We start from the raw sequence: 26,307 nt of genomic DNA on the forward strand, positions 1-26,307 counted from the left end.
CTGTTGTCTCTCCTTTGTGGTGGTAGACTATGCCTAGAAATGATGGGCTTTATTGTACTTTAAAGCTGATTCATTCAATTCATAAAAGGCTTCCGGATTCTGTATGCATATAGTGATTTGTTGTTTGTTCTTAGGACTTTATGTTTAGGTTAGGTGCTATGATGGTATGAGGGTTAGTATGTCTTGGCTACTTTTGAAGATTGCTCTACTGAAGGGGGATACTAACAGGCGATTGGATTAGGGTGTTGGTAGTAGCTAGGTATTTAGGAGCCCTATAGACAGCCTCAAAACATTCACCTATTTGCATTTAGACAGTTACACGTAATGGAAGATGTAATGCTTGGGATGAAAGTTGGGGGATAGGGGAAGGAAGGTGCTCTTAAAAAGAAAGAAGGAGAGAGAGATAGATAGATTAGAGGAGAATGAAAAGAACAATAAAACTTGAAACGGGAAAGAAAGAAAGAAGGAAAAGGGGAAAAAAAGAACAGAGAGAGAAGAAAAAAAATTGAAGTCTTAGAGATCCATTTTCTTCTCTTCCCGTAGGCGGAGCTGTGCCCTCCGAGCTGAGCTTCTGCCCTCTATGTGCCGATAGCAATCCCTGTAAGGCGGCTCCTGGGAGTCTCTCAGTCTTGTCAGTCCAGAGCCCTTTTACTTCTCCGGCCCCTTCCCCCTTCCTCCTGTCAGCCGGCCAGCCAGGTCCTGTTCACCGGAAGCGGTTCCCCAAAGATCTAGTTACACTTGCAGCCCCACTGCACATCCCATTTAAGCCCCAGTGCTGTGGTAAACTGGCGGCTAAGACCTTAGGAGTCGCCGCTGGTGATATGGAGGGTTGGGGATCGGGAATCCCCTCTGCTTCCCGCTGGTGATATGGAGGGTTGGGGATCGGGAATCCCCTCTGCTTCCCTACAGACACGCCCCCGGAGAGATCCCTGAGGTTTCCTGGCTGCTTGTATCTGGATGGGGTGGGAGTCACACAAGTGCTAAAGTGGATTCCGCTGGGAAGGAATTCCATCGGCCGAACTCCAGTGACGTCACCTCTCTGCTATGGCGGGCCCCAGGCTCCTTGCCGGAGTGTCCGAAGGGAGGGGTGGGAGTGGTCCGTCCCCGGTTGGCCTCAGCTCCCGGCTCGCTATTTCATGAAGGCTTGGCTAGAGTCTTCTTCCTGCCAAGCTGTGTCTTGGGAGGCTAGCCGCTGAGTCATGATGGCTGTGGGCAGGCGGCCGCGCCGCGTCGCGCGGACAGCGGCTGGCGGGTCTGGACATCTGCGTCTCGTGGTGGGGATTCACTCGTCTGGGGCAAACTGTCACCTCCAAAAATCCTAGTAACTCCCGGCCGGTCTCTCTTCAGTGGAATTTTGCTAGGAGATTCTCAGCTGGTTGAATCTAAGTGTATCTATGCGTCTCTCTGACCCCATCACTGAGGGGGTACTGAAAGCACTGCCTCTCCGCCCGCCGCCATGTTGGATCTCCAAACCTCCTCAGGCGCGTCGGCTACTGTGGCGGCGGGCGTGCAGGACCGTCAGCGCCCAGCAGAGGGCTGCGGGTTGTGGGCGGCAAGAGTCTGTTGGGAGCAGCGCGGCTGAGCTGGATCTGTCTTTTACCTCTTGACACTCATAGGCTTAAGGCTTTTAGTGGCATCAGACTGGTGGTCAGACCTTCAGGTAAATGGCGCCTCGCAGTGGCTGTTGTAGCAGCCTGGGTCCTGGGCTCAGAGAGGGCCAATGTGAGTTCCTTCTTTGGAGTAAAGCAGTTGCTTGGACCTCAGCCAGGCCCCCAGCTGGTGGAAAGCCTATGAGGTCTGTGGAACTCTGCAGTTAGCACTGTAGAGCTGCTGCTGCTGCTGTTCTTTTTCCACCTACCTTTTCCAGGGAGCTGGAGTTGATGCTGCTGTATGCTTTGTTCCTGTCCCTGTGCTGTCTCTGACTCTCCCTTGCTGATTTCCAGAGTTCTCCCTTAGTCACACTCCTCAGATGCAGTCTTGGCTTTGCTGCCTTGATTCTTTTCTGTGGCAGAGGTGAGTTCAGGGCACCTGCACTCAGCCATGGTGTGTCTCCCTCTGCTCCGCGACCTGAATGTCCAGCCACAACCAGTGAGCTGTTGTCTTGGTTCTTCCTGGCCTGGCGGTGTGTGCAGACACATGTGGGAGGAGCAGTGTCATGACCAGGCAGGCAGGCAGACACAGGGGGACAGTGAGGTGCCGAGAAAAAGTAAAACAGGCAAAGATACATCCAGAGATGGAGGGAGAGACAGAGTAAGAAAGACAGTGAGAGACAGAGATTCAGACGGGGTGGTGGGGAGAGTGAGAGAGTGAGACAGGGAGAGCGGGAGGGAGAGGGAGAAAAGATACCACATTGATGTTGACCACTATCTACTTGGAAGAGGACTTTTACTCGCCTTACTAGGCCTGGCTCCTGCCAGGCCAGGGCTCTAAACTCACGGTAGAACCTTGTACAAGTCTTCATCCTTTCTTCACTTATATTCTGTATCTGTGCAATGAGCAAGCTGAACCACGTGCTTTATGAGGGTTGATTCAAACCTGTCGTCCATGACATGTCAGAGTGCCTTGATAAGTGTAAATGTAAACATAAAAACGCAGATGGTGCACCTTCACTGCTTGTGGCTCATAAAGTTATGTGTGTCATAAACATGTACATGTGCACCTGACTCCATAGTTACGCAGAACACTGTGCAATTAGAGTCCAAGACTGGAATGTTTGTCTACAGCATTGTTTACTCTGCGATTAAATACATGTAAACCTGGGCATGTGACACATCTGTAATCCCAGCTACTTGGGGGCTGAGGCAGGAGGATTACAAGTTTGCTCTTAACAAGATCTTCTCTAAAAATAAAAAGGGATGAGTGTAGCTTAGAAGTAGAGCACCCCTGGATTTCATCTACAGTACCAAAAATAAATAAATGTGTGTGCGGAGGTTTCAAGGGGACCCTGTGTGAATCTCACTTGAGTGTGCTATGATGAGGACATCATTGCCATAATGGCATGTCTGTCTGGCCCAAGGAGTGAGGCCCAGGCCCTGGGGCATGCCTTCTCAGGGCTTGCCCAGGTGGGATGGGGCAGAGGGACTCAGGTTGGGGTGACAGGGGAGATACATACAGGTCTGGGCATGGCAGCCCTAGCTCTCCTCTCATCCATCTCTACCCCATCTTTGCCTCCTTTGCTTGCCACGGGGAGGCTTTGGCTTTACCCTGGTGCTTCTTTCAGGCTGCTCCTACCAGTTGTTTCCTCAGGTCCCTAGTCTAAGGGTGTTGCGTCCATTCCTAGCCTCACCTGCCCACTGAATATGTTTCTTCTCCCTCAGAGCAGACATTGTGGCCTTGGTGTGGCACAGTAGACCCAGGACAGATGAGCGGTGATGTTTGCATCTACTCCTGGCCCTGCTCCTACTACTTGGATCTTGAGAAGCGATGGGTCCCTGGGAAACTGTCCTTGCTGCCTTGCTCACTCAAGTTCACAACAGACATTGCTGGAGAGGTTCTCGTGGGCTTGCCCCTGTCCAGCATTGTTGAGATCAGGAAGGAAGCGTCACACTTTATCTTCAGTGCCATCACTGTCCTGGAGAAGGGCCACCTCAAGCACTGGTTTGGCTCCTTGCGTCCCAGCCGCAATGCTGTCTTCAACATCATCGAGCACTTCTGGAGGGAACTGCTCTTGTCCCCGCCAGGTGCTGCTGCTGGGGTGACGCCTTCCCCCATAACCAGGGGGCAGGAGTTGACAGGACTGATGGCAAGTTCCCAGAGGCGCCTGGAAGATACAGCAAAGGTCCTTCACCACCAAGGTGAGCAACTGGATAGTGTCATGAAGGACCTGGAGAAGATGGACTCAGACCTGGACGTGGCCGATAGGTAGGTGAACCTGAGACTGCTCTGCCTCCCCCGTGAGGAGGGCACATCCCTACTGCAGTCCAGTTATGTGATACACCCAGCATCTGGAGGTGGGGCTGTGTACCTGGTACAGGGCACATCCCAGAGAGCTGCACGTGTTGAGAGGCTGTGCTCTGAATAAGGTTTCCTTGGGTCACCTCGGGGCCCTAGCAGTTCGAAGAGGTGCAGTGAGGTGAATGTCCTCTGATGACTGTGTGAGTGACTCCTGTCCCTACAGTGCAAGCTGGCTCCTGTGTGGAGACCATGCATGTCCTGGTGTCTTGGGTCACAGGTGCAGTGAGGCCGGCATCCTCTACGACTGCCCACAGGTGTGTTGCTCTTCCGACCTCAGGTCACTGAGGCGCAGGGAGGTCTGTGTCTTTTCCTGCTGTGATCTGTGTTGTGATGTGTCGTGGTCTCTTTTTTAAAATGTGTTTTACCTAGTCTCTCATTGAGCTTACAGTTCATCCCCAGGGTGCGGCGTTTTCCTATTGTCTCTGGTAATTTCTCACCCTGTTTTTAAACACAGGTGCCCGTGTCACTCCTGCTCTGTGGGTGTTTGTCCTCTCTTACTAGTTCCTATATGTTTCCTCTTTATTCTGCTTTGTGCTTTTGTTTTCATTCTACTTTATATTTCTTTTTTCCCTCTTCCTCTTCTAGTTTTGTATTTTAATTTCTCTTTCTTTCTTTTTGGTACTAGGGATTGAATTCAGAGACACTTTACCACTGAGCCATATTTTCAGCCCTTTCAATTTTCTATTTTAATATAGGGCCTCACTAAGTTGCTTAGGCCTCGCTAAGTCACTGAGGTCATGGTTTGGATGTGAGATGTCCCCCAGAAGCTCACATGAGACAATGCAAGAAGGTTCAGAGGAGAAATGACTGGGTTGTGAGGTCTTAACCCAATCAGTGAGTTAACCCCCAGTGGGGATTAGCTGTGTGGTAACTGAGGTGGTGGGAGTGGCTGAAGGAAATGGGGCACTGGGCACGTGATTTTGAGTATATATTTTGTATCTGGGGAGTGGATTCTTTCTCTCTGCTTTGTGATCACCATGTGAGCTGCTTCTTTCTGCCACATTCTTTGGCCATGATGGTCAGCTTCACCTTGATCCCCAAGGAATGGAGCTGGTCTTCTGTGGACTGAGACCTCTGAAACTGTAAGACACTTTAAAATAAACTTTTCCCCTTTAACAATTGTTCTGGTTGGATCCTTTAGTCACAGCAGCAAAAAAAAACTGACTGAAATACTGAGGCTGGCCTTGAATTGCAATCCTCATGCCTTAGCCTCATGAGTCTCTGGGGGATTATAAGTATGCGCCACTACACCTGGCTCTGTATTTTAATTTCAAGGAATTTTTGTTTTGCAATATTGTTCCTACCTATTATATCCCAGATCCTATCTTGGCAGTTTCAGTTGTCTTTTTTGCTTTTTTTTTTTTTTTTTTTTTTTTAATGTCTGATTTCTCCTATTTGTTCTTTCTCTGGGTTCTTTTTTTCTCTATGTGTTCCTCAGAAGCATCCCTGTCCCATGATCCCTGTGTGGATGGGCTACCAGGGCTTGGCTGCACCTGGGACCTAACATCTGAGCCCTCTTGGGTCCTGCCCAGTGTGGACTATATTGCTTTCTTCTCCCTGTCAGAGTCCACCCAGGTGTTTGGGAATGGTGGACCCAGTTCTCTTATCGTCCCAAACAGAGTGTCTCACGGTGGGTTCCCAGGTGGAGCCCAGTGTCATTGTGCTTCCCCATTTCCGCCTCCCACCTGGGCTGTCACTGGCCCCATTCTACTCCTGCTTTCCAGGCCCCACTTCCTTTTCACCAGCGAGGTTGTTTTTTCAGCCTAACCCTGTGAATGGCTTGCAGTTCACCTCCCTGATCTGTCTAGCTAGCCTGTCCCCCATTTCCTTATTCTTGTGCTGTTGTCTCTTTCCTTCATCCTTTTGGATGTTTTGTGTTTTCAGTTTGCCATCTTTGACCAGTTCCCCAGCTATTCTCCCTAAAGGTGAGTCCTTGAAAATATTCTTTTTTTTATCATATCAGTTCAGACTTTTAAAAAATTTCTGTGTATTTTTCAAAAATTAGTTTTGAAATCTGATTTTTGTAACAACAGTAGTGCTCCTTATCTATGGTTTTATGTCCTCTGTTTGTTACCCACTGTCAAATATAGTACAAAGATTTTGACTGTAAAATTCTCAAAATAGTTCATAAATTGTAACTTGTGCACTCTGCTGAGTAGCATGATGAAATCTCACACCTTTTGCCCTGTCCCACCCAGAGTGTGAATCACCCATTCAGCATATTCGCACTATCCTACTCTTAGTTCCTAGTAGCAGTCTTGGTTATCAGACCTGCTCGTGTTTGAGTAACGTTTGTTTTACTTAATGAAGGTCCCAAAGTGCAGGGGTAGTGATGCTGGCAGTTCAGGTATGCCAAAGAGAAGCCGTGAAGTGCTTTTTCATCCAGGCACGGTGGCCCACAATCCCACCTCTACCGTTTGGTACTACCCACAGCTTTAGGAGTACCCTGGGGGTCTGAGGATGTGTTCCCTGCAGATGAGGGGACTGCAGAGTGCTCAGTTTCCCTCATCCCACTCTTGGATGTGGCAGCCTTTGCCATACAGATTCATACCTGGAGAGGGTTTGGGCATAAGTCTATGCCCATCATGGGTGGTTGGACTGCAATCATGTCATCCCCACTCACCAAGCCAGAGAGATTCCTTTAATCAGACAGTGCTGTGGAGGATGGGCATGTGCCATGCTCACCCCCAAAACAGGGAGACAGCAAAGTGCATAGAGCAAATATTTTCTTAGTTTTTCCCCATTTTCTTATTTGGGGCTCTCCAGAAAAACAACAGATACAAAGTCTTCTGGAGGCCCAGGGAGAGTCTCACTTGAATCCTAGGGCCTTTGCTGGTCTCTTCTTTCCCAAAGAAGGCTGGGCTCTGCCCTGTTCCTGTCCTCCAGTGACTGGAGGAGGCCCACCCCACACTGTGGGGCATCATGTGCTTTCCTCAGAGTCTACGAGTTTAAGTGTCAGTCTCATCCAGACCTCCAGAATCCTGTCTCGGGAACCTCCAGAGTTGCACTTGACCAAATGCCTGGGTATTGTGGCCCAGTCAGATGGGTGTTCACATGGCTCAGGCATGACATCCACCTCAGGCCGGCAAATAGGCCTGTGACCATGGGTCAGCTCTCTGTCCCCCAGCCCAAGGAGCCCAGAGTCCCCTAGTTGTGGAGCTCCTATTGGCCCCAGCTCACTGTGGGCATGCCAGGGGCTTCCCTGAGGAAGGTGGAGAGGATGTGGTGCCTGAGGATATTGGCCCTGGCTGGTGAGCGTCGCTCTTGTCTCTCCTCAGAGCCCCTCATCATCCCAAGCCAGAGACGTGTGCACAGAGAAGATTCTTGCTATCTTTGGGACATCACCATATTTCAGTTTCCTAAATGAAACAACTTCAAATGAAATAGATGTTTGAGAGTGGCCATCTTCATCTGTTCTTGACATCTTCAGCTGTCTTGCACATGTGGCCTTCACTTCTTTTTTTTTTGGGGGGGGGGTGATGTGGGTACCAGGGATTGACCTCAGGGGCACTTGCCCACTGAGCTACATCCCAGCCCTATTTTGTATTTTATTTAGTGACAGGATCTCATTGAGTTGCTTAGCACCTTTCTTTTGTTGAGGCTGGCTTTGAACTCGTGATCTTCCTGCATCTGCCTCCCAGCTGCTGGGATGACAGGCGTGGACCACTGTGCCCGCTGGCATTCACTTCTCTTCAGGTTGGCCATATCATCAACGTCGTTCAAGAACAGTGAATGCCGGGTGTGGTGGTACACACCTGTAACCCTAGCAGCTCCAGAGGCTGAGACGGGAGGATCGTGAATTCAAAGCCAGACTCAGCAATTTGGCAAGGCCCTAAGCAACTCAGTGAGACCCTGTCGCTAAATAAAATACAAGAAGGGCTGGGGATGTGGCTCAGTGGTCCAGTGCCCCTGAGTTTAATCCCCAATACCCCCGCTCCTTAAAAAAAAGGAACAGTGAATTACAGGCTTTGGTCCTCCCAGCAGCCAGTGGCTCAGCTCTGGTTGCATCTCACTGGAACCATAAGGGTGCTGGTTCCAGTGAGGCCCCAGTTCCTGCCTCTCATTTTGTTATATTCTCTCATGAACAGTTCTCACTGGCAGACTGGACATATGGTGCCCTCAGTGTCTGAGGACATCTGGTTCCTCTTTCTACCATAGCCTGTCAATATGAGCAGACACACCACTGCAGGACTCCTCACAGAGCATGTCCACTAAGCCCAGAATGTGCAGAGACAGGACATGTAAGAAAGAGATTTGACCTGGTTCAGGATTTCAAAGAGTGGGTCAGAAAATCTAAAATGGCTAAGGAAATAAACTGCTGATATAAAGGCTTTTTATTTTTATTTATTTATTTATTTTTTTGGTACTAGGGATTGAACTTGAGGGGCACTTTACCACTAAGGTACATACCCAAGTCCTTTTTAATTTTATTTTTATTTTGCGACAATGCCTCACTAAATTGTTGAGTCTGGTCTAGAACTTGCAGTCCTCCTGCCTCAGCCTCCCAGGTCACTGGGATTATGAGCATGCATCACCATGCCTGGCTATAAAGACTTCTTTTTTAAGAGTAGTGATTTTCTCCTCAGCTTTATCGAGGTATGGTTGATCCCCCACCTGCCTCAAAAAAAAGTATGCATTTAAAGGAATATAATTTGAAGTTGTGCTACATTGTGAAAAATGCTGTGTGTTCCCTTACACAATTAATTTATGTGTGTGTACTGAGCACATAGGATTTGCTGCCTGGCAGATTTCTTACTTGCCTTACAACTGAAACCATATCTCCATTTTCTGTCTCTTAGCCCCTGATTCTGCTTCTGCCTTTTCAGAATCTGCATATAAGTGATATCATGGACATTTATCTCACTATGTCTGGCTTATTTCTTTTATCACAGAGTCCCCCGTGTTTGTATATGCGGTCACATATGACAGTATTCCCTTCTTTTTATGGTTGATTCATCCACTGATGGACACTTACGTTGTTTCTTTGTCCTGGTCTTTGTGAATAGTGCTACAGAGAACATGGTAGTGCAGACGTTGTTTCTTTCTTTCTTTTTTTTTTAATGGTAGTTGAACCCAGGGGCACTCAACTATTGAGCCACATCCCCAGTCCCTTTTGTATTTTATTTAGAGAGAAGTTCTTGCTGAGTTGCTTAGGGCCTCACTAAGTTGCTAAGGCTGGTTTTTGAACTCAAGATCCTCCTGCCGCAGCCTTCCAAGCCACTGGAATTATAGGTGTGTGCCACTATGCCAGGCTGCAGACATCTTTGAAGAACTCAATTTTATTTCCTTTCCATATATTCTCAGTTGTGGGATTACTGGATCATATTTTAAAATTTCTGAGCAACCTCCATACTCTCTTCCATAGTTGCTGGATGTATAGAGACTTGGTTGTGTGTGAATCAATGGAATTATGTGGATGACAGAATGGCCTTATGTGATCTTAATTAGTGCTGGTGGCCCCATTCTGCTCCCTTTGGGGTAAACAAAATATTACATCTACATTCTTAGAGTAACATTGGGAGAATGAACAACTATTAGGGATTTGAATACTGTGTTCTGTAAGAGCAAACCAGAAGTTGGCCGCGAGAGGAGAGTAGTCAGAGCTGCCCAAGATGACCAGATGCCTGTCATGAGAGACCTTCTCCTTTGGAAAGCTACACAGGTCCTTTAGTGGCAAAGTACTGGGCAAAAAAAGCTGGTTGATAAAAGGAACTTTTTTTTTGGCTATCTCCAGCTTACTCTGGGTAATTATATGCAATCTTGATGGAAAATTATCTGTAATAAAGCAGGTGTACATTATTACCCTCTCGTGAGGAAATATTCATGTGCTCATTAATGTGGATATTACAAACAAATGGCAGGTCTAATAGCTAAAGTAATTTCAAAGTAGCAATGAATATAAACCACATTTTGAGGTCTGCATTGACTATAGTATAGTGTAAAAGTATCTGAGATTTCTATTGGTGACAATCACAGGGACTGCTGTGTTGATGGTTGTTGACAGATGTACTTGAAGAAAATGCAAAATTTCAGTTAGAAGTTAGTGAAATAAAAGGTGATTTTTCCAATTTTGTTAATAGTTCTGTTACTGGTTGGCCCATGGTGGTTAAAAATCATGTGAGAGCCAGGTGTGGTGGTTGTTGTTGGTGCAGCTCGGGAGGCTGAGGCAGGGGATCGTGAGTTCAGAGCCAGCCTCTGCAACAGTAAGGCACTAAGCAACTCACTGACACCCTGTCTCTAAATAAAATACAAAATAGGGCTGGGGATGGATCAGTGGTTGAATAACCCTGAGTTCAATTCCTGGTACCCACCCAGCCCCCCAAGAAATCATGTGAGCTAGGTCCTTAAAACAAATTATTTTTCTCCTTCCCTCTCTCTTCCTTTTTCTTTCCCTTCCTCTCCACCTCCCCCTTTTACCTTCCCTCCCTGTGTCTTTTTCCTTCCCTCTTCTCCATCTTCTCTCTTTCTACCCCTTGCCCCTTCTCCTTTCTTTCGTCCTCTCTGTCCCTCCCCATCCCTTCCTCCCTCTGTCCCTGTGCCTGCACACTCATACACTGATGCACCCCACTGGTCCTGTTTCCCTAGAGAACCCTGACTGATACAAATTCTGATAACAAGAGTGAAGGATGAGTTTTCTGAATTGATTCTCTGACCTCATTGTTGTTAAAACTGCTGAGGGCTCTATCTGCAGTGGTATAGAGGGTCCTGCTGATCCCTGGCAGGAGGTAGCCATAGAGACATGCAAGATATCACCACGGTGCTCCTGGTCAGACACTCAGAGGACTGCACTGGGTCACCATGCATTTGATTGTCAAACTTATGAGCACAGTGAGATTGGCTGGTTGCTCCTGACTCCACTAGATTGTGTGGAGAAAGAATTGGTGCGCTCAGGTCATTGCATACACGACCTGGAAGTTCCCATGCCTGCTCAAAAGGAAAGCCATGGCTCCCACAGCCACAGGGCTAAAAGTTCTGAACTAAATCCAGAGTCCCATCCTATAAGCAGCTCCAGCAGATCCCGAAAGATGCAGTACAAGTTGTGATGCATGAGGAAACCTGTGATTATCCAGTTCATACAGGCAAAACTTTGGAGAATATGGACAGGAATGGACATCAGGGCTAATGGGCCATGACGAGAGTGCTGCGACTCTGAATCAGACCAAGGGTAGTGCAATGGCCTACTGAGCAGAGTTCTGGGTTCAATGTCAGTGCTTGAGGGTTAGCAAAGGTCCTGATAGCTTGGTTGCCTGGCTGGCTGAAACGTGGATCAAAAGGTGGCCCGTGCAAGACAGATTTGAAGTGTCAGGTTTTCCTTGGAGGAAGGTATCCAAAGAAATAGGGAGATGGGAATGACGGAATTCGTGTATCACACAAGAGCTGCTCATCACCCCAGGAGAACTACAGGACACACCTGCACCATAGCTGTGGGAAATAGACTTTGAGAGAGCCCCATAGCCCCTGAGAGCTCTGGCTCAGAGGTCACAGTGGGACTGCTGCCTCTGACTGGGGTCCTTCAGTGCAGTGGGAACAGGTAGATCCAGGCCATCAGGCCAAGTGGTGTCTTAGTCACCAAAGACAGGGTGGGGATGGTTGCCGTGTGAGAAACACGTCCCCTGCCAAATCTGAGAATGGACTCAGAGACACGAGGTGTAGCAGAAGTGAGGCTTCAGTGATGGTCTTGCAAGGCTGAGTGTTGGTGGCCAGGCACACCCAGCATGGTTGTAATCCACATTCTACCACCTAGTATGCAGGGTCTCTCCCCCGTTCCTTATTGCCTGAGACTTGTGGGGTGCACAGTCTTCCAAGGTGTCACCCAGGCTTTACTGTCTCCTACTGAAGACAGTAAAGTTGTCTCCTCCTTTTGTTCTCTTGTGGAGGGAAAGCCTTCCTGAGGTGAGCGCGTTTTGGCACATATGTAGTTCTTATTTCTTCATTTAAGTTACTGTTTCTTTCTTTCTTTTTGTACCAGAGACTGAACCCAGGGGCAGTTAACCACTGAGCCACATCCCCAGCCCTTTTTGTATTTTATTTAGTGAGAAGGTCTTGCTGAGTTGCTTAGGGCCTTGCTAAGTTGCTGAGACTGACTTTGAACTTGCAATCCTCCTGCCTCGTCCTCCTGAGCTGCTGGGATTACAGATATGCACCACCACACCTGGCTTACATTACTATTTCTTAACAGAGGTATTTCTGTCTGTTGATCAGGCTGACCCTGTTTATCAAGGGGCTGTTCAGGTGTGTGAACTTTGAATCTGCCACCTCCGCAGACTATTGTGCTATTATATGAGTTAACTGCTGGTAAACACTCTGTATTTTCCCTCTGGCTATTTGTCTTATATACCCAGTAATTTTACATTTAAGGATAAATACTGTATTCTGAAAATGAACCACTAGACTTTCAGACTTTCCATTTCTCATACCATAATGAGCAACAGAAGCACAGAAGTGATCAGAATAGTCATAATAGTCTGTGTTCACCAGTACATGAAAGGGCAAAGAAAATGTAATGTACATACCAGTTTAATACAATAAAGTCATAAAAATGATGAAATCCTGCTGTTTACTACAATACTGATGGACCTGGATGGAAGGCATTATGTTAAATAAAGTAAGCCAGGCACAGAAAGACAAGTACCACATGGGATCACCTGATTTCACACATGCATGGAAACTAAAAAGCTGAACTCATAGAAGCGGAGAAAAGTGGTCTCCAGAGGATGAGGAGGATAGGGGCAGGAAGGTGGGGAGACGTTGTCTAACAGGTACAGAGTGATACTCAGCAGGAGGAATGTGTTCCGCTTTTCTGATTCACAGAAGGGTGACTAGAGTCAATGATGCTATCGTTAGGGACAGACAGATGAGGACTGCCAAAAACAAATCAATTTGCCTGTAGCCCTGCCTGACCTTAGTGGACAGGATATGTCACATTCCTCAGCAAACTGAGGCAGAGGCAAAGGCCAGGCAGTCAGTGTAGGTAATGAAGGATGGGGGTCCAGGGAGACACCTGGTTATCAAAGAAGGAATGATGGGTTGCTAGTGGCTAACTTCCTGATGGTGCTCCTCCAACTCTGGGTCGCCAGCTCCTAGTCGGGCAAATGGGGAAAAGAGAAGACAATAATGAAAGAGGGGCGGGGGTTCTGGGGTCTCCAAGAAAGCAAGTTGCACCCGCTCCCACGGCCACCTAGCTCTGGGCCCCTTCTCTTTGGAGAAGTCTTTCTCTATCCCTTTCCTTTTTTTCTGTCCCTTACTTAAATAAAACTTGTTCTCTGTGCTTGCCTCTGCATTCCTCAGTGTTTATTCTTCAACGCCAAAGAACAGAACCCGTTCCCAGCCTCTAGCACACTGGCGTCACTGTGTCATATAATTCAAAATAGTTAGAGGATTCTGAATGTTCTCCTCACAAAGAAATGACAAGTGCTGTCCATTCAGCCTACAGTAGCACTTTGCTCTCAGGTGACAAGGCCAGCAGGTCACCTTCTCTGTTCTGCCTGAAAGATCTGTCAGCTCTCCAGCCCTGCACCAGAATCCAGCTTGCTGGGATCTCAACTGCTTTTCCTTCACAGAAGGCAGGGTGCTGGTCTGTCACGTGGGTGACACCATGGTGTTCCTTCACAGAAGGCACTGTGCTGGTCTGTCATGTGGGTGACACCATGGTGTTCCTTTACAGAAGGCAGGGCGCTGGTCTGTCATGTGGGTGACACCATTGTGTTCCTTTACAGAAGGCACTGCGCCGGTCTGTCACGTGGGTGACACCATTGTGTTCCTTCACAGAAGGCACTGCGCTGGTCTGACACGTGGGTGACACCGTGGCGTTTGGACCAAGTGAGAGAGGCATAACTGCCACTCTGGGCTTCTTGATATGATGCTTGTGTATCAATGGGTGGGAAATAAATCTGACAGAAATTTGAGGACTTCCACTTCATTGACATTTCTAGAGGTTCAGCGATATTGATACCTTCTAGAGGTGCTGGGTTCATTGTCTCTGTTCAGCAAAGAATTGAAGAGCAGGACACAGATAGCAAGCAAGCAGCAGGGTGATGCAAAAGCAGGGGACACAGACTTCTCCAAAGAGAAGGGCCCCGAGTCAGGAGTCCGTGGGGAGTTTTGGCCTGTTCTTTTTATGGTCTCTAGAATTTCCTCCTTTCCTTATCTCCTCCCCTGCCCACGCTCTCCTCACTGTTATTGACTGGTGTCCCCTGTGTCCTTGTGTCTGTTTTGGTTTTTATATTGGATCCCCCACTTAGGAGCACAAGTACAGAAGGTCTGTCTGATTGGGTCCCCTGCTGGTCCCCTCGCCATCTTGCCCTGGACACCTAGGCTCTTCTACATCTCCCTCAGTGTGAGGCGCATTTAGATATTTCTGCTAAGGTGAAGGGCAGGTTGTTGCATTTGCCCCTCCTCCAACCAAGGAAGAGCACAACACCTGGGTGGGCGTCTAGGGTTTGTGGAGGCAACATCCTCCTCATGCCACTCTGTACGTTTACCCAGTGATTTGAAAACTACCAGTTTTGAATGGGGCTCAGGGCAGAAGAGTCTACATGCTGTTCTATATGTCTGTATATTTGCTTTTATGTCAGTAACATTCTGTTTCGATTATAATGTACTTTGAAATGAGGCTGTGTGATGTTTCTGGTTTTGTTCTTCTTTCTCAAGGTTGTGTTGGGTCTTTTGTGTTTTATCTCTATTTAAAAAAGACATTGGTATTTTGATGGGATTGTATCAAATCTGTAGATACTTTGGGAAGTGAGCACATTTTAACAAATGGTAGTTAAGTCTTCTACCCCATGAACATGGGATGTCTTTCATCAGTGTTCTATAGTTTTCAGTGCACGAGTCTTTCTCCTCCTTGATTAAATTAAATTTATTCCTGATTCATTTGTGTGTGGGGGGGTACTGGGGATTGAACTTAGGAGTGCTTTTTCACTGAGTTACATCCCCAGCCCTTTTTATTTTTTATTTTGAGACAGGATCTTGCTAAGTTGCCCAGATTGTAATCCTTGTAATTTGTAATCCTCCTGCCTCAGCTTCCTGAGTAGCTGCAATTACAGGCATGGGCCTGTACTAGATTTTTTTTTCTTGTTTTAGGATTTGCTCTCTGTTATTCAGATGGGGTAGTATCAATTGTTTAATATTTGATTTCACTGACTCTTTTCTCTGTCTCTTCAGCCTGGGATTTCTCTCATTCAGACAGATTTATATGAGTTATTATATTTCTCAGTTCTAAAATTTCCATGTATTACTTTCTTATGGCTGCTTTTTCTTGACTGAGACTCAGAATTTTTGTTCTTTTTGAGTATGTTCCAAAGTGCTCATTGTAATATTTTTGTGGTGGCTGCTTTGAAACCCTTGTCTAGTAATTTCACCATCCATATCATCTGGGTTTGGGCATATGCTATTTTGTCTTTTCCCAATCAGATGGAGATTTTTGTAGTTCTTTTATTTTTTAATGATGATGATGATGATGATGATGATTTTGGTACCAGGGATTAAGCCCAGGGGCGCTTGACCAACTGAGCTACATCTTCAGCCCTTTTTATGTTTTATTTAGAGACAGGGTCTCACTAAGTTGCTTAGGGTCTTGCTAAATTACTGAGGCTGGCTTTGAACTGGTGATCCTCCTGCCTCAGGATTACAGGCCACGCCCAGTTAGACTCTCTCAGTTCTTGATACAACCAGTGATTTTCCACTCTTCTAGACACTTGGAGTATTCTATTACAAGACTCTGTACTTACTCTGTGCTTACTAGTGTTCCAGCAGGTCTTTCCTGACCCTGTGACTCTGGGAGGGAACTGGCCCACTGGACTGCCATGGGGGAATGCCTGTCCAGCTCCCCTGCTTGGCCAGATGTACATCTCTGTTTCCATGTGGCTGGAGGTTGGCTTGGAGTCTTAGATATATGGGCAGTGTTTCTCATGAAATGGAGGTACTTTTAAGACTTCATTCTGCCAGTCATTTCTCTGAACCTTCTATCCTTTCCTCTCGCACCAACATTGCTTGAATGATAATGTTTTCAGTGGATCCCACAGGTGCCCAGGATCTGTTTGCTTTTCTTTATTCTTTTCCCCTTTTTCCTGATCTTCAGGCTATGTGATTTCTGTATATCTGTCTTCAAATTCGGATCGTCTGTGATTGCAAAACCAAATTTAGTCTCTTTCATGAAGTTTTCATTTCTGTTATTTTAGTTTAAGAATTTCCATTTGGTTGTGTGTGTGTGTGTGTGTGTGTGTATGTGTTCGTGTTTCTAAAAATTGAATGGGGGAGCGCTCTATCAATGAGCTACATCCCCAGCCTGTTTTATATTTTATTTAGAAACAGGGTTTCACTGGGTTGCTTAGGACATCACTAAGTTGCTGAGGCTGGCTTTGAACTTGCGATCCTCCTGCCTCAACCTCCTGAACTGCTGGAATTACAGGCATGTGCCACTGCATCTGGCCCATTTGGTTCTTTTAATACAAATTTGGTAATTTTTCTTTAACAAATCATTACCATACTCACCTTCAGTTTTTTTTAACATGGTTTCCTTTCATTCTTTGGACATTTCTAATGGCTTCCTTGAAGTCTTTATCTGTGAAATACAATACCTGAAGTGGAGAAAAACAGACTCAGTTTCTCTTATACTCTTACAGTATAGACTGCTTCTGAAACCAGATGTGTGACCTGTCCCCTCCCTCCCCGCCCCCACCCAGCAAGCAGGGAGTTCTTTAGTGAACACCAGCTGAGTGTATTCTAACTCAATTCAGTTCTGAGTCTGTCTGGAGGTTGATCCCACAGATTGAGAGCTCAGTCCCCAAGGTAGCCCCTACCTCAGATGCCAGCCATGCTCTCCTAACTGTGCTTTCACCAACTGGCTATAAACCGGGATTCCTGCAACCCTCCCTGGATTGGATTAATTTGCTCAAGTGGTTCACAAAGCAGAGGGAAATACTTCCTTACAGTTACTGGTTTATCACAGGATATTACAAAGGATGAAGATGAAGAGACGCATCAGTGAGGTAGGAGAAGAGGCTTCATGCCCTCTGAAACCCCCGTCTTGAAATTCAGGACTGGGTCCTTGTTCCCCTGGTATTGAATAAACCCCCGGAGGAAAGCCAAGGCAAGAGCGGAAAGTAAATTTTATTTAAGAAATAAAACAGAAAGAGGGGAGGGAGGGAGAGAGGGAGAGCGAGAGAGGGAGAGGGGGAGAGAGAGAGAGACTCCTCCAGAAAGGAGGGGGTCCAGAACTGATGCCCAAGAGAGTGGGAGTGTTTTGCACCTTTTATAGATTTCAGGTTTCATTTCTTCTCGTGTCTTCTTCACCCACCTTGCCTATGTGACCAAAAATGACCAGAAGGGCAGGAAGAGAGCCCTTTAGGAGGTGATTGCTTGTGATTCCTTCCCCTCCCCCAGAGGTTGTTAGCAGCCAGATGATGGGGAGTGCTGTCTACCCATTTCCTTTTCTTTGATAATTAGCTACCTGGCCTTTGCCCCATCTCACCTGCACACTCCAGGAACCTCCACAGGTCCAGCCACCAGGCTCTCAGAACCCTGTGCTTTTGGGGGTTTATGGAGGTTTCTTTCCATGGGTGTGACAGATTAAATCACTGGCCACTGGTGATCCACTTAGCCCGCAGCCCCTCTCTCTTCCCTGGAGGTTGACTCTGCCTTGGTCTTTCAGGGACCAGTCCCATCCTGAAGCTGCCTGGGCTGCCAGTCAGCAGCAGGCTCAGCAGCGGGCTCAGCAACGGGCAAGACATATCACTTCAGAGATTTCAAGGACCTTAGGAGCTGGATGTCTGATTAGGGGAGGAAGACCAAATATATTTCACTATATCACACTTGGGGAATGCTTTCAAAGCTTGGATAAGTTTAGAAATCTGCCCAGTTTTTACTGTTTCTGATCCTTTGTTAACATCAGGCATGTTGTTAGTTATATTTGATCCAACTGAATAGTTTCCTTCTCTTTCTAACTTTCTGGAAGTTTTAACATGGTTGAGTGATGAATTTCTTGAGGTTATTTTTTCTATCTGTTATGGTGATCATAGAGTTATCCTGTTTCTCTACTGGTAAGATGAATTACATAGATTAATTTCCAACATCATCTTCCTGAGATGAATACCGCGTTCTTAAGTTTTATTTTACCCCCTATTTCATTGATACAGTTCACTGCAGATGTTCTTGCTCCTCGGTGTTGAAGATCACACCCTGGAGAGACAAGGAAGCAAGCATAGAGAGCGAGTTTTATATAAGAAAGTGATATAGACAGACTCCTCTGAAGGGAAGTGGGGCTGCAGAGCTGGAATCCCCTGGGGGGGGGGGGTGACTTGCTTTCTTATAGACTCTGCTTTTTAATGATTGTCTTCTCTTTCTTCTCTGTATAGGGGACTGAGAGCAGGGGTGTGAAGGTTAACTGTTAGCAACATGTTGTTCTTTCTTTGATAACCAAGCATTATCCTTTCTCTCTGGACCCCCATCCTTCATTATCTTCACTGACTGCCTGACCTTTGCCCCTGCCCCAGTTTGCTGAGGAACATGACATATCCTGTCCACTTAGGCCAGGCAGGGTTGCAGGCAAAGAAAGCATGTAGGGGTCAGCATAGTGAGCCCAATTATAGAATCATTCTCAGCCTCGAGTTCCTACTATCCTCATCTGTTTCTCCCCTAACATTGTCAGATGTGAGTTGCTGATATTTTCATAAGGAAGACCTATTGGTAATGAGGTAAAATGGAGAAGAAATAAAAGGTAGGTAGAAAGGCCTCCTTCTCACAAATGTTTCTCTAAAAAAGGGCACCCCTCACTCTTGAGATGGCTCGAATTCTACTCTAGAAATGTGCATCTTCAAGCCCTTCCACTTTTTTAACAAAGTTTTTCCTCTGCTAGAATCTGACTTCTCCTTAAATTCTTTTCAGGATATGTCAAGAGCCTGAAAGATCCAAGTAGAAGTCTCTTCTGCCTCTGTGGAGATCTCCAACCTCTATGCATTCTGTGTTATCTTCTTGCAAGCTCCTTATTGGCTTGGCGCACGAGTTATGTGGCCTTATGAAATGAAGGACAGGGCACTTACTCTTACACTGTTCTTTATACAATTGGTATTATTTCTTTCTTAATGTTTGACAGAATTCACCAGTGAAACTGAGACAGGGATTTAGGGTGTATAGAGAGATACTGAGTCTTGAAGGAAACGTCCATGAGCCATTGAGACACAGAAAGCACAGTGGGAAACATCAAGGGACATGCACTGGGCCATACCCTTGTAAAACGAGGGAAATTCACTGGCATAGACTTGTACAGCTCCACCTACCTCTGCCTCTTGTCCAGCCCCAAGCACCAGCCCCTATAAATGTGAACACCTGCACCAATAGGTTGGTGTCTCTCCCTCTGCAGAGCCTGCCCTCTTCCTCGGGTGCATGTTCCTTGCTTTACCCAGAGACATCTCTCTTTTGAGACTGAGGCTGTTCTTCCTTGAAGAGCATCTGCTTTCCTAAAGACACCTCCATTTACACCTTGGGCTGACACATTCTGAAACTCTTTTCCGTATTGTGCCAAAAACCCCTCTGGTCCTGAGTCAAGTTCTCCCTTTGGGAACTCCTCAGACACTTCTTGGGAGATGTCTCTCCTCCCATGAATCTCTCTTCTCTTCCTCATTTCTCTTCTCTTCCTTTTTGTGTCCTTCCAAACCTTTTTTTTAATTAAATTAAATTAATGAATTATTTATTTAAACCACCTAGATCATATTTTTTGCTATGACAAGATCTTAATTACAGATTCAATTTCTTTGTAAAGCAATTCATATTCCTTTTTGTGTGGCAGTATTGTGAATGGAACCCAGGAGTACTCTACCACTAAGCCATATCCCCTAGCACTTTTTATTTTGAGATAGGGTCTTGCTAAGGTTTCCAGGCTGGCCTTGAACTTGCAACCCTCCTGCCTCAGCCTCCTGAGTTGCTGGAATTACAGGTATAATTCATACATTCTTAACTTTTTTCTTGCCTTAGTTTCAGAATGTTTGATTTTTCAAGTGTTTCCATTTCATATAAGTTGTCAATTTATTGATGTTGGGAATAATATCTACAAGCCTTTCATGATCTATGGTAATCTTTTTCCCCTTTTCATTCCCAATATTGGTAATTTGCATTTTCTCTTTTTTTTCTTTGATCATTTCTTGTTAGTGATTTATTAATTTTTTAAATTAAAAGAACTAAATTTTGGTTTTGTCAATGTTTCATTTTTTTCTGTTTTCAATTTCACTGATCTCTGCATTTCTTTTTTCTACTCACTTGAATTTAGTTTATTCTTTGCTTTGAAACTTTTTGAAATAGAAGCTTAGATCACTGACTTCAGCCTTTCCAGAAAGATTTGAGAGCTGTCGTTTCTATCTAACAGCTGCTGTATTTGCTTCCTACCAGTTTGTGTTTGTTCTAATTTCGTTTTGATTGACTTTTAATATGGTCTAATTTCCTTTTTTCTTTTTTGGATCCCTGTATTACTTTAGCACGTGTTTAATTTCCAAATATTTAAGGATTTTGAGATTATCATTTAATTATTGATTTTCTAGTTTTATTTCTTTGTGTACAGAGTACTGTGTGTGTGTGTGTGTGTGTGTGTGTGTGTGGTACTAGGGATTGAATCCAAGGGTGCTATACCACTGAGCTATATCCACAGCCCTTTCTATTTTTTATTTTGAGATAGGGTCTCACTAAAGTTGACATCTCTCATCTCTTCCTCATCTCTCTTCTCATCCTTTTTATATCCTTCCAAACCTTTTATTTTTTAATTTAATTAAATTAATGAATTATTATTATTATTATTATTATTATTATTATTATTATTATTTGGTACAGGGGATTAAACCCAGAGACACTTTACCAATTTAAAAAACATCTACAACAGCGATTGTTTCTCCTTTTGATCTTGTCAGTTTTTTTAAATTTTTTGTTTAATTAATTTTAAAGTTCTGCTAAATGCATACACATTTAATATTAAATGTTTCTGTTGGATAGATTCTCTTATTATCATGCAGTGCCTTCTTCACCCTTAGTAACTAGCATTCATACTTTGAGCATGATATATCTATTTCTAATCCTTTGTTTTCACTGTACCTGTGTTTTCATATTTTTACCATGTGTCTCTAAACATGCATCACTGTATAGCTGGAACTTGTTTCTTTCTTCAGGTCGACAATCTGCCATGTATGATTCCTACTGTATTGAACAGTGCAGAGCATCCACACTGCTGAAAGTTATCTTAGCTCTCAGAAATTGAGATCAGGATTGATTTTGAGTCAAAATTCCTCAGGTCAAGGCAGAATATTATGGAAAGAGAAATATCATAATCTGATGTGCATATTTGCCATGTCCTTACTACAGATTAGCTGAGTATCTCTAGGCAAGTATCCTTACTGCCTTGAACCTCCATCCCCCTCGTGAACCATGGAGCTAACAGCTCTGCTCTTTCTGCTTCATCAGTGCTTGTGAGAAACATTAATGGTAATGTGCTTTACTAAGGTTAAAGCAGTCTTTTAACAAACAAAAATCATTACTCTTTTAAAGCAGGTTGACTCAGTTTTCTGTGTTTTCTTTTCACTTTTAGATTGCTGACAGAACTGGAATCGCCTTCATGGTGGCCTTTCAGCTCCAAGCTTTGGAAGACACCAGTAGAAGTAAAGCCCAGGGAAAGCACCTCCATGGCTGGTTCTGAGCCATTTGGAAAGGAGGGGGTCGTGGCCAAAATCCCTGCTATTATTTCCCAAAGAACAGAGTTCCATGTTAAGCCAGGAAGGCTCACCATCCTGGTTTCTGGGTTGGAAATCCATGACTCCAGCTCTTTGCTCCTACACAGGTTTGAGAGGGAAGACCTAGATGACATTAAGGTGCACTCGCCTTATGAAATCAGCATTCGCCAGCGGTTTATTGGAAGACCAGATGTGGCCTATCGAGTGATATCTGCCAAGATGCCAGAGGTCATTCCCCTTTTAGAAGTACAGTTCAGCAAGAAGATTGAGCTGCCACAAGAGGCCTCTGTGCTCAGGAGCACAGGGGCTTCTTCCTCCACAGAGAGGAGCTGGTCCTTCTGGCATGCAGGTAAGTGACCCAACCAGATAGCCCTTGTGTCCAGACATAAAGCAGTTTCTAGCTACTCTACTCAGTCTGGACACTGCAAGTTTGACTGCTGAGTTATACCGTATACTCGATAGACACTTGGATTTCAAAACTGGTCAGCGCCATGGTGGGATTTTGGATATCCCCTAAGGACCCCTGTGTTGAATGAAGGCTTGGTCCCCTGGGTGGCACTACTGAAAGGTGGTAGAACTCCTTAGAGGTCGGGCCTGGTGGAAGGTCCTTAGGTCATTAGGGATATGCCCTTGAAGGGGATTGAGGGACCCCAGCCCCTTCCTGTCTCTTTTGCTTCCTGGCTTGTGATGAGGTGAATGGTTTTACTCCTCCTTGTGCTTGTGTCGTGATGTGCTGCCTCACCATGGGTCAGAAACAGTGGGATTGCCTGATCTCCAATTGGGAACCTCTAGAACTGCATGCCAAATTAAAACTTTTTTCTTTATAACTTGACTCAGGTATTTTATTATAGGACTATATGTATTATTATATGTGTGAATTCATGTTGTTATAACAAAATACCAGAAACTGGAAACATTATAAAGAAAAAAAGTTCATTTATCTTATGGGTTTGGAGGCTTAAGGCCCAAAATGGAGCAGTCCCTTCTATTTGGTCTCTTGTGAGGGCCTCATGGCAGATGATATTGTACTAGGAGTATGTGTAAGAGGGAGAGGTCATATGGCAAGACAGAAAGCCAGAGAGATTCAGAAGTCAGGCTTGTACTTTTATAAAAACTTGACTTTTCAGGAACTCATTAAGATCCCATAAGAACTACTTTAATCCCTTCTGAGGGCAGCACCCCAATCACTTAAGGACTTCCCACTAGGCTGCAACCCTTAAAGTCCCAGCACATATCAACATTACTACAAGGAGACCAAGCTCTGAACACGTGACCCCATATACACCTTCCACATCTGAACCATAGGAAGGGGCATTGCTAGTCGTTCAGAATAAAGAAACTCCACATCCACTGTCCTCTCTTCATCTCCTCAGATTGATTCAAGAATGAGGACTCACAGCCCTAACCTGGCATAAGTTACCTCTGCTGGTGGGCCACCCTCCCCATGCCTCCCAGCCATCCAACCTCCCCTGGCTCAAGGCATGAATCTACCAAGCCAGAGACCAGGTATACTTTCATTGAGAACATGGCAGTGCCATGAGCTTTCAGCTTTCTCCAGATGCTCTACAATGGGGCATTGTGGAGCATGACACTAAACTAGATATGACCTGAGAGTCCAGCAAGAGAGGACATATATTTGGACATGCGTTCATCCACCAAACTCTTGAGCTATTCCTGCATAGGGACTGGGTAAGGGTTCATAGAGAGATGGAGACAAACATGTAAAAAATCACATGCTACGACACAGAACAGAATACAGGTATTTGGTATGAGAAAGAAAATTGTCACAAGAATACTCAACCATAAATATCCATTGAGATGTGAGTTGAGGGCAAGAGGGATCATGGATCTGCCCTTCTAAACTGAAACTGAAAAGAGGGGAATTGTTGGACTTCAAAGAGACTTGCCATCTTGGTGAGGTAGTGACTGACCTAGAGGAGTGGGCAGTGGGAGGTCCTGGGTGTGTGACTGCATGAAGGAGTTGTGCCATCTTGTGGAAGTGTGACTGTCCTAGAGGAGTGGGCAATGGGAGGTGACTGGATATGTGAGTGCTTGGAGGAGGTGTGTGGCACTTGGGGAGGTGGTGACTGTCCTAGAAGTGTGGGCAATGGGGAGGTGACTGGGTGTGTGACTGTGGGGAGGAGATGTGGCACTTGGGAAGGTGGTGACTGTCCTTGAGGAGTGGGCAATGGGAGGTGCCTGGGTGTGTGACTGCAGGGAAGAGGTGTGTGGCACTTGGGGAGGTGGTGACTGTCCTAGAGGAGTGTGCAATGGGGAGGTGATTGAGTGTGTGACTGCGGGGAAGAGGTGTGTGGCACTTGGGGAGGTGGTGACTGTCCTAGAGGACTGTGCAATGGGGAGGTGATTGGGTGTGTGACTGCGGGGAAGAGGTGTGTGACACTTGGGGAGGTGGTGACTGTCCTAGAGGAGTGTGCAATGGGAGATGCCTGGGTGTGTGAGTGCTTGGAGGAGGTGTGTGGCACTTGGGAAGGTGGTGACTGTCCTAGAGGAGTGGGCAATGGGAGGTGCCTGGGTATGTGACTGCAGGGAAGAGGTGTGTGGTACTTGGGGAGGTGGTGACTGTCCTAGAGGAGTGGGCAATGGGAGGTGCCTGGGTGTGTGACTGCAGGGAAGAGGTGTGTGGTACTTGGGGAGGTGGTGACTGTCCTAGAGCGGTGGGCAATGGGGAGGTGACTGGGTGTGTGACTGTGGGGAGGAGGTGTGTGGCACTTGGGGAGTGGTGACTGTCCTAGAGGAGTGGGTAATGGGGAGGTGACTGGGTGTGTGACTGTGGGGAGGAGGTGTGTGGCACTTGGGGAGTGGTGACTGTCCTAGAGGAGTGGGTAATGGGGAGATGACTGGGTGTGTGACTACTTGGAGGAGATGTGGCACTTGGGGAGGTGGTGACTGTCCTAGAGGAGTGGGCAATGGGAGGTGACTGGGTGTGTGACTACTTGGAGGAGATGTGGCACTTGGGGAGGTGGTGACTGTCCTAGAGGAGTGGGCAATGGGAGGTGACTGGGTATGTGACTGCGGGGAGGAGGTATGTGGCACTTGGGGAGGTGGTGACTGTCCTAGAAGTGTGGGCAATGGGAAGTGACTGGGTGTGTGACTACTTGGAGGAGATGTGGCACTTGGGGAGGTGGTGACTGTCCTAGAGGAGTGGGCAATGGGAGGTGACTGGGTATGTGACTGCGGGGAGGAGGTGTGTGGCACTTGGGAAGTAGTGACTGTCCTAGAGGTATGGGCAATAGTGAGGTGCCTGGGTGTGTGACTGCTTGGAGGAGGTGTGTGGCACTTGGGAAGGTGGTGACTGTCCCAGAAGTGTGGGCAATGGGGAGGTGACTGGATGTGTGACTGCAGGGAGGAGATGTGGCACTTGGGAAGGTGGTGACTGTCCTAGAGGTGTGGGCGATGGGGAGGTGACTGGGTGTGTGACTGCTTGGAGGAGGTGTGTGGCACTTGGGAGGTGGTGACTGTCCTAGAAGTGTGGGCAATGGGAGATGACTGGGTATGTGACTGCGGGGAGGAGGTGTGTGTCACTTGGGGAGGTGGTGACTATCCTAGAGGTGTGGGCAATGTGGAGGTGCCTGGGTGTCTGTCTGCTTGGAGGAGGTGTGTGGCACTTGGGGAGGTGGTGACTATCCTAGACGTGAAGGCAATGTGGAGGTGACTGGGTGTGTGACTGCAGGGAGGAGGTGTGTGGCACTTGGGGAGGTGATGACTGTCCTAGAGGAGTGGACAGTGGGAGGTGACTGGGTATGTGACTTCGAGGAGGAGGTGTGTAGCATTTGAGGAGGTGGTAATTGTCCTAGAGGTGTGGGCAATGGGGAGGTGACTGGGTATGTGAGTGCTTGGAGGAGAACTGGCGCTTGAGGAGGTGGTGACTGTCCTAGAGGAGTGGGCAATGGGGAGGTGACTGGGTGTTTGTCTGCATGGAGGAAGTGTGTGGCACTTAGGGAAGTAGGGACTGTCCTAGGGAAGTGGGGACTGTCCTAGAGGAGTGTGCAATGGGGAGGTGACTGGGTGTGTGACTGCCTGGAGGAAGTGTGGCACTTGGGTAGGTGGTGACTGTCCTAAAGGAGGGGACAATGGTGAGGTGACTGGGTTTGTGACTGCGTAGAGGAGGTGTGAGCACTTGGGGAGGTGGTGACTGTCCTAGAGGAGGGGATAATGGGGAGGTGACTGGGTGTGTGACTGCATGAGGTGTGTGGCACTTGGTGAGTTGGGGACTGTTCTAGAGGAGTGGGCAATGGGGATGTGACTGGGTGTGTGATTACATGGAGGAGGTGTGTGGCACTTGGGGAATTGGTGACTCTTCTAGAGGAGTGGGCAATGGGAGGTGACTTGGTGTGTGAGTTCATGGAGGAGGTGTGGCCTTTGGGGAGGTGGTGACTGTCCTAGAGGAGTGGGCAATGGGAGGTGGCTGGGTGTGTGACTGCACGAGTTTTGTGTTGTATCCTAACCAGTTCTTTGTTTTTTGTTTTCCCAGACAGTGGGAATTTTGAAGTCTAATAGGTGGTTTGATTCATGCAGCAGTAGGGTTCTTTCCCCTGTTGTCTCTCTGTGTTCTCCTGCCCCTCTATGTGCCTGTGGTGGTGTGGATTTATTGTCCTTCTAGAGTCTTCAGATGTCTTCAAAATGAGGT

General features: G+C 46.7%; 1 protein-coding gene across 5 annotated transcripts in view; it reads left to right on the top strand.

The window, feature by feature from the left end:
• The window catches only part of Snap47 (synaptosome associated protein 47), a 74,377-nt gene that overhangs the window by 20,603 nt on the left and 27,467 nt on the right, over positions 1-26,307 (top strand). For 4 of the 5 annotated variants that reach the window (XM_027922414.2, XM_027922416.2, XM_027922417.2 and 1 more), the window contains 2 exons: positions 3,318-3,861; positions 21,518-22,008. In XM_027922414.2, coding sequence (XP_027778215.1) covers positions 3,362-3,861; positions 21,518-22,008 — 991 coding nt within the window. In that variant the 5' untranslated portion in view covers positions 3,318-3,361. The remainder of the gene's footprint in view (positions 1-3,317; positions 3,862-21,517; positions 22,009-26,307) is intronic. The other variant, XM_027922418.2, reaches the window with a different exon arrangement.

Source organism: Marmota flaviventris, chromosome 5 (genome assembly GCF_047511675.1).
Source record: "Marmota flaviventris isolate mMarFla1 chromosome 5, mMarFla1.hap1, whole genome shotgun sequence".
Lineage (NCBI taxonomy): Eukaryota > Metazoa > Chordata > Mammalia > Rodentia > Sciuridae > Marmota > Marmota flaviventris.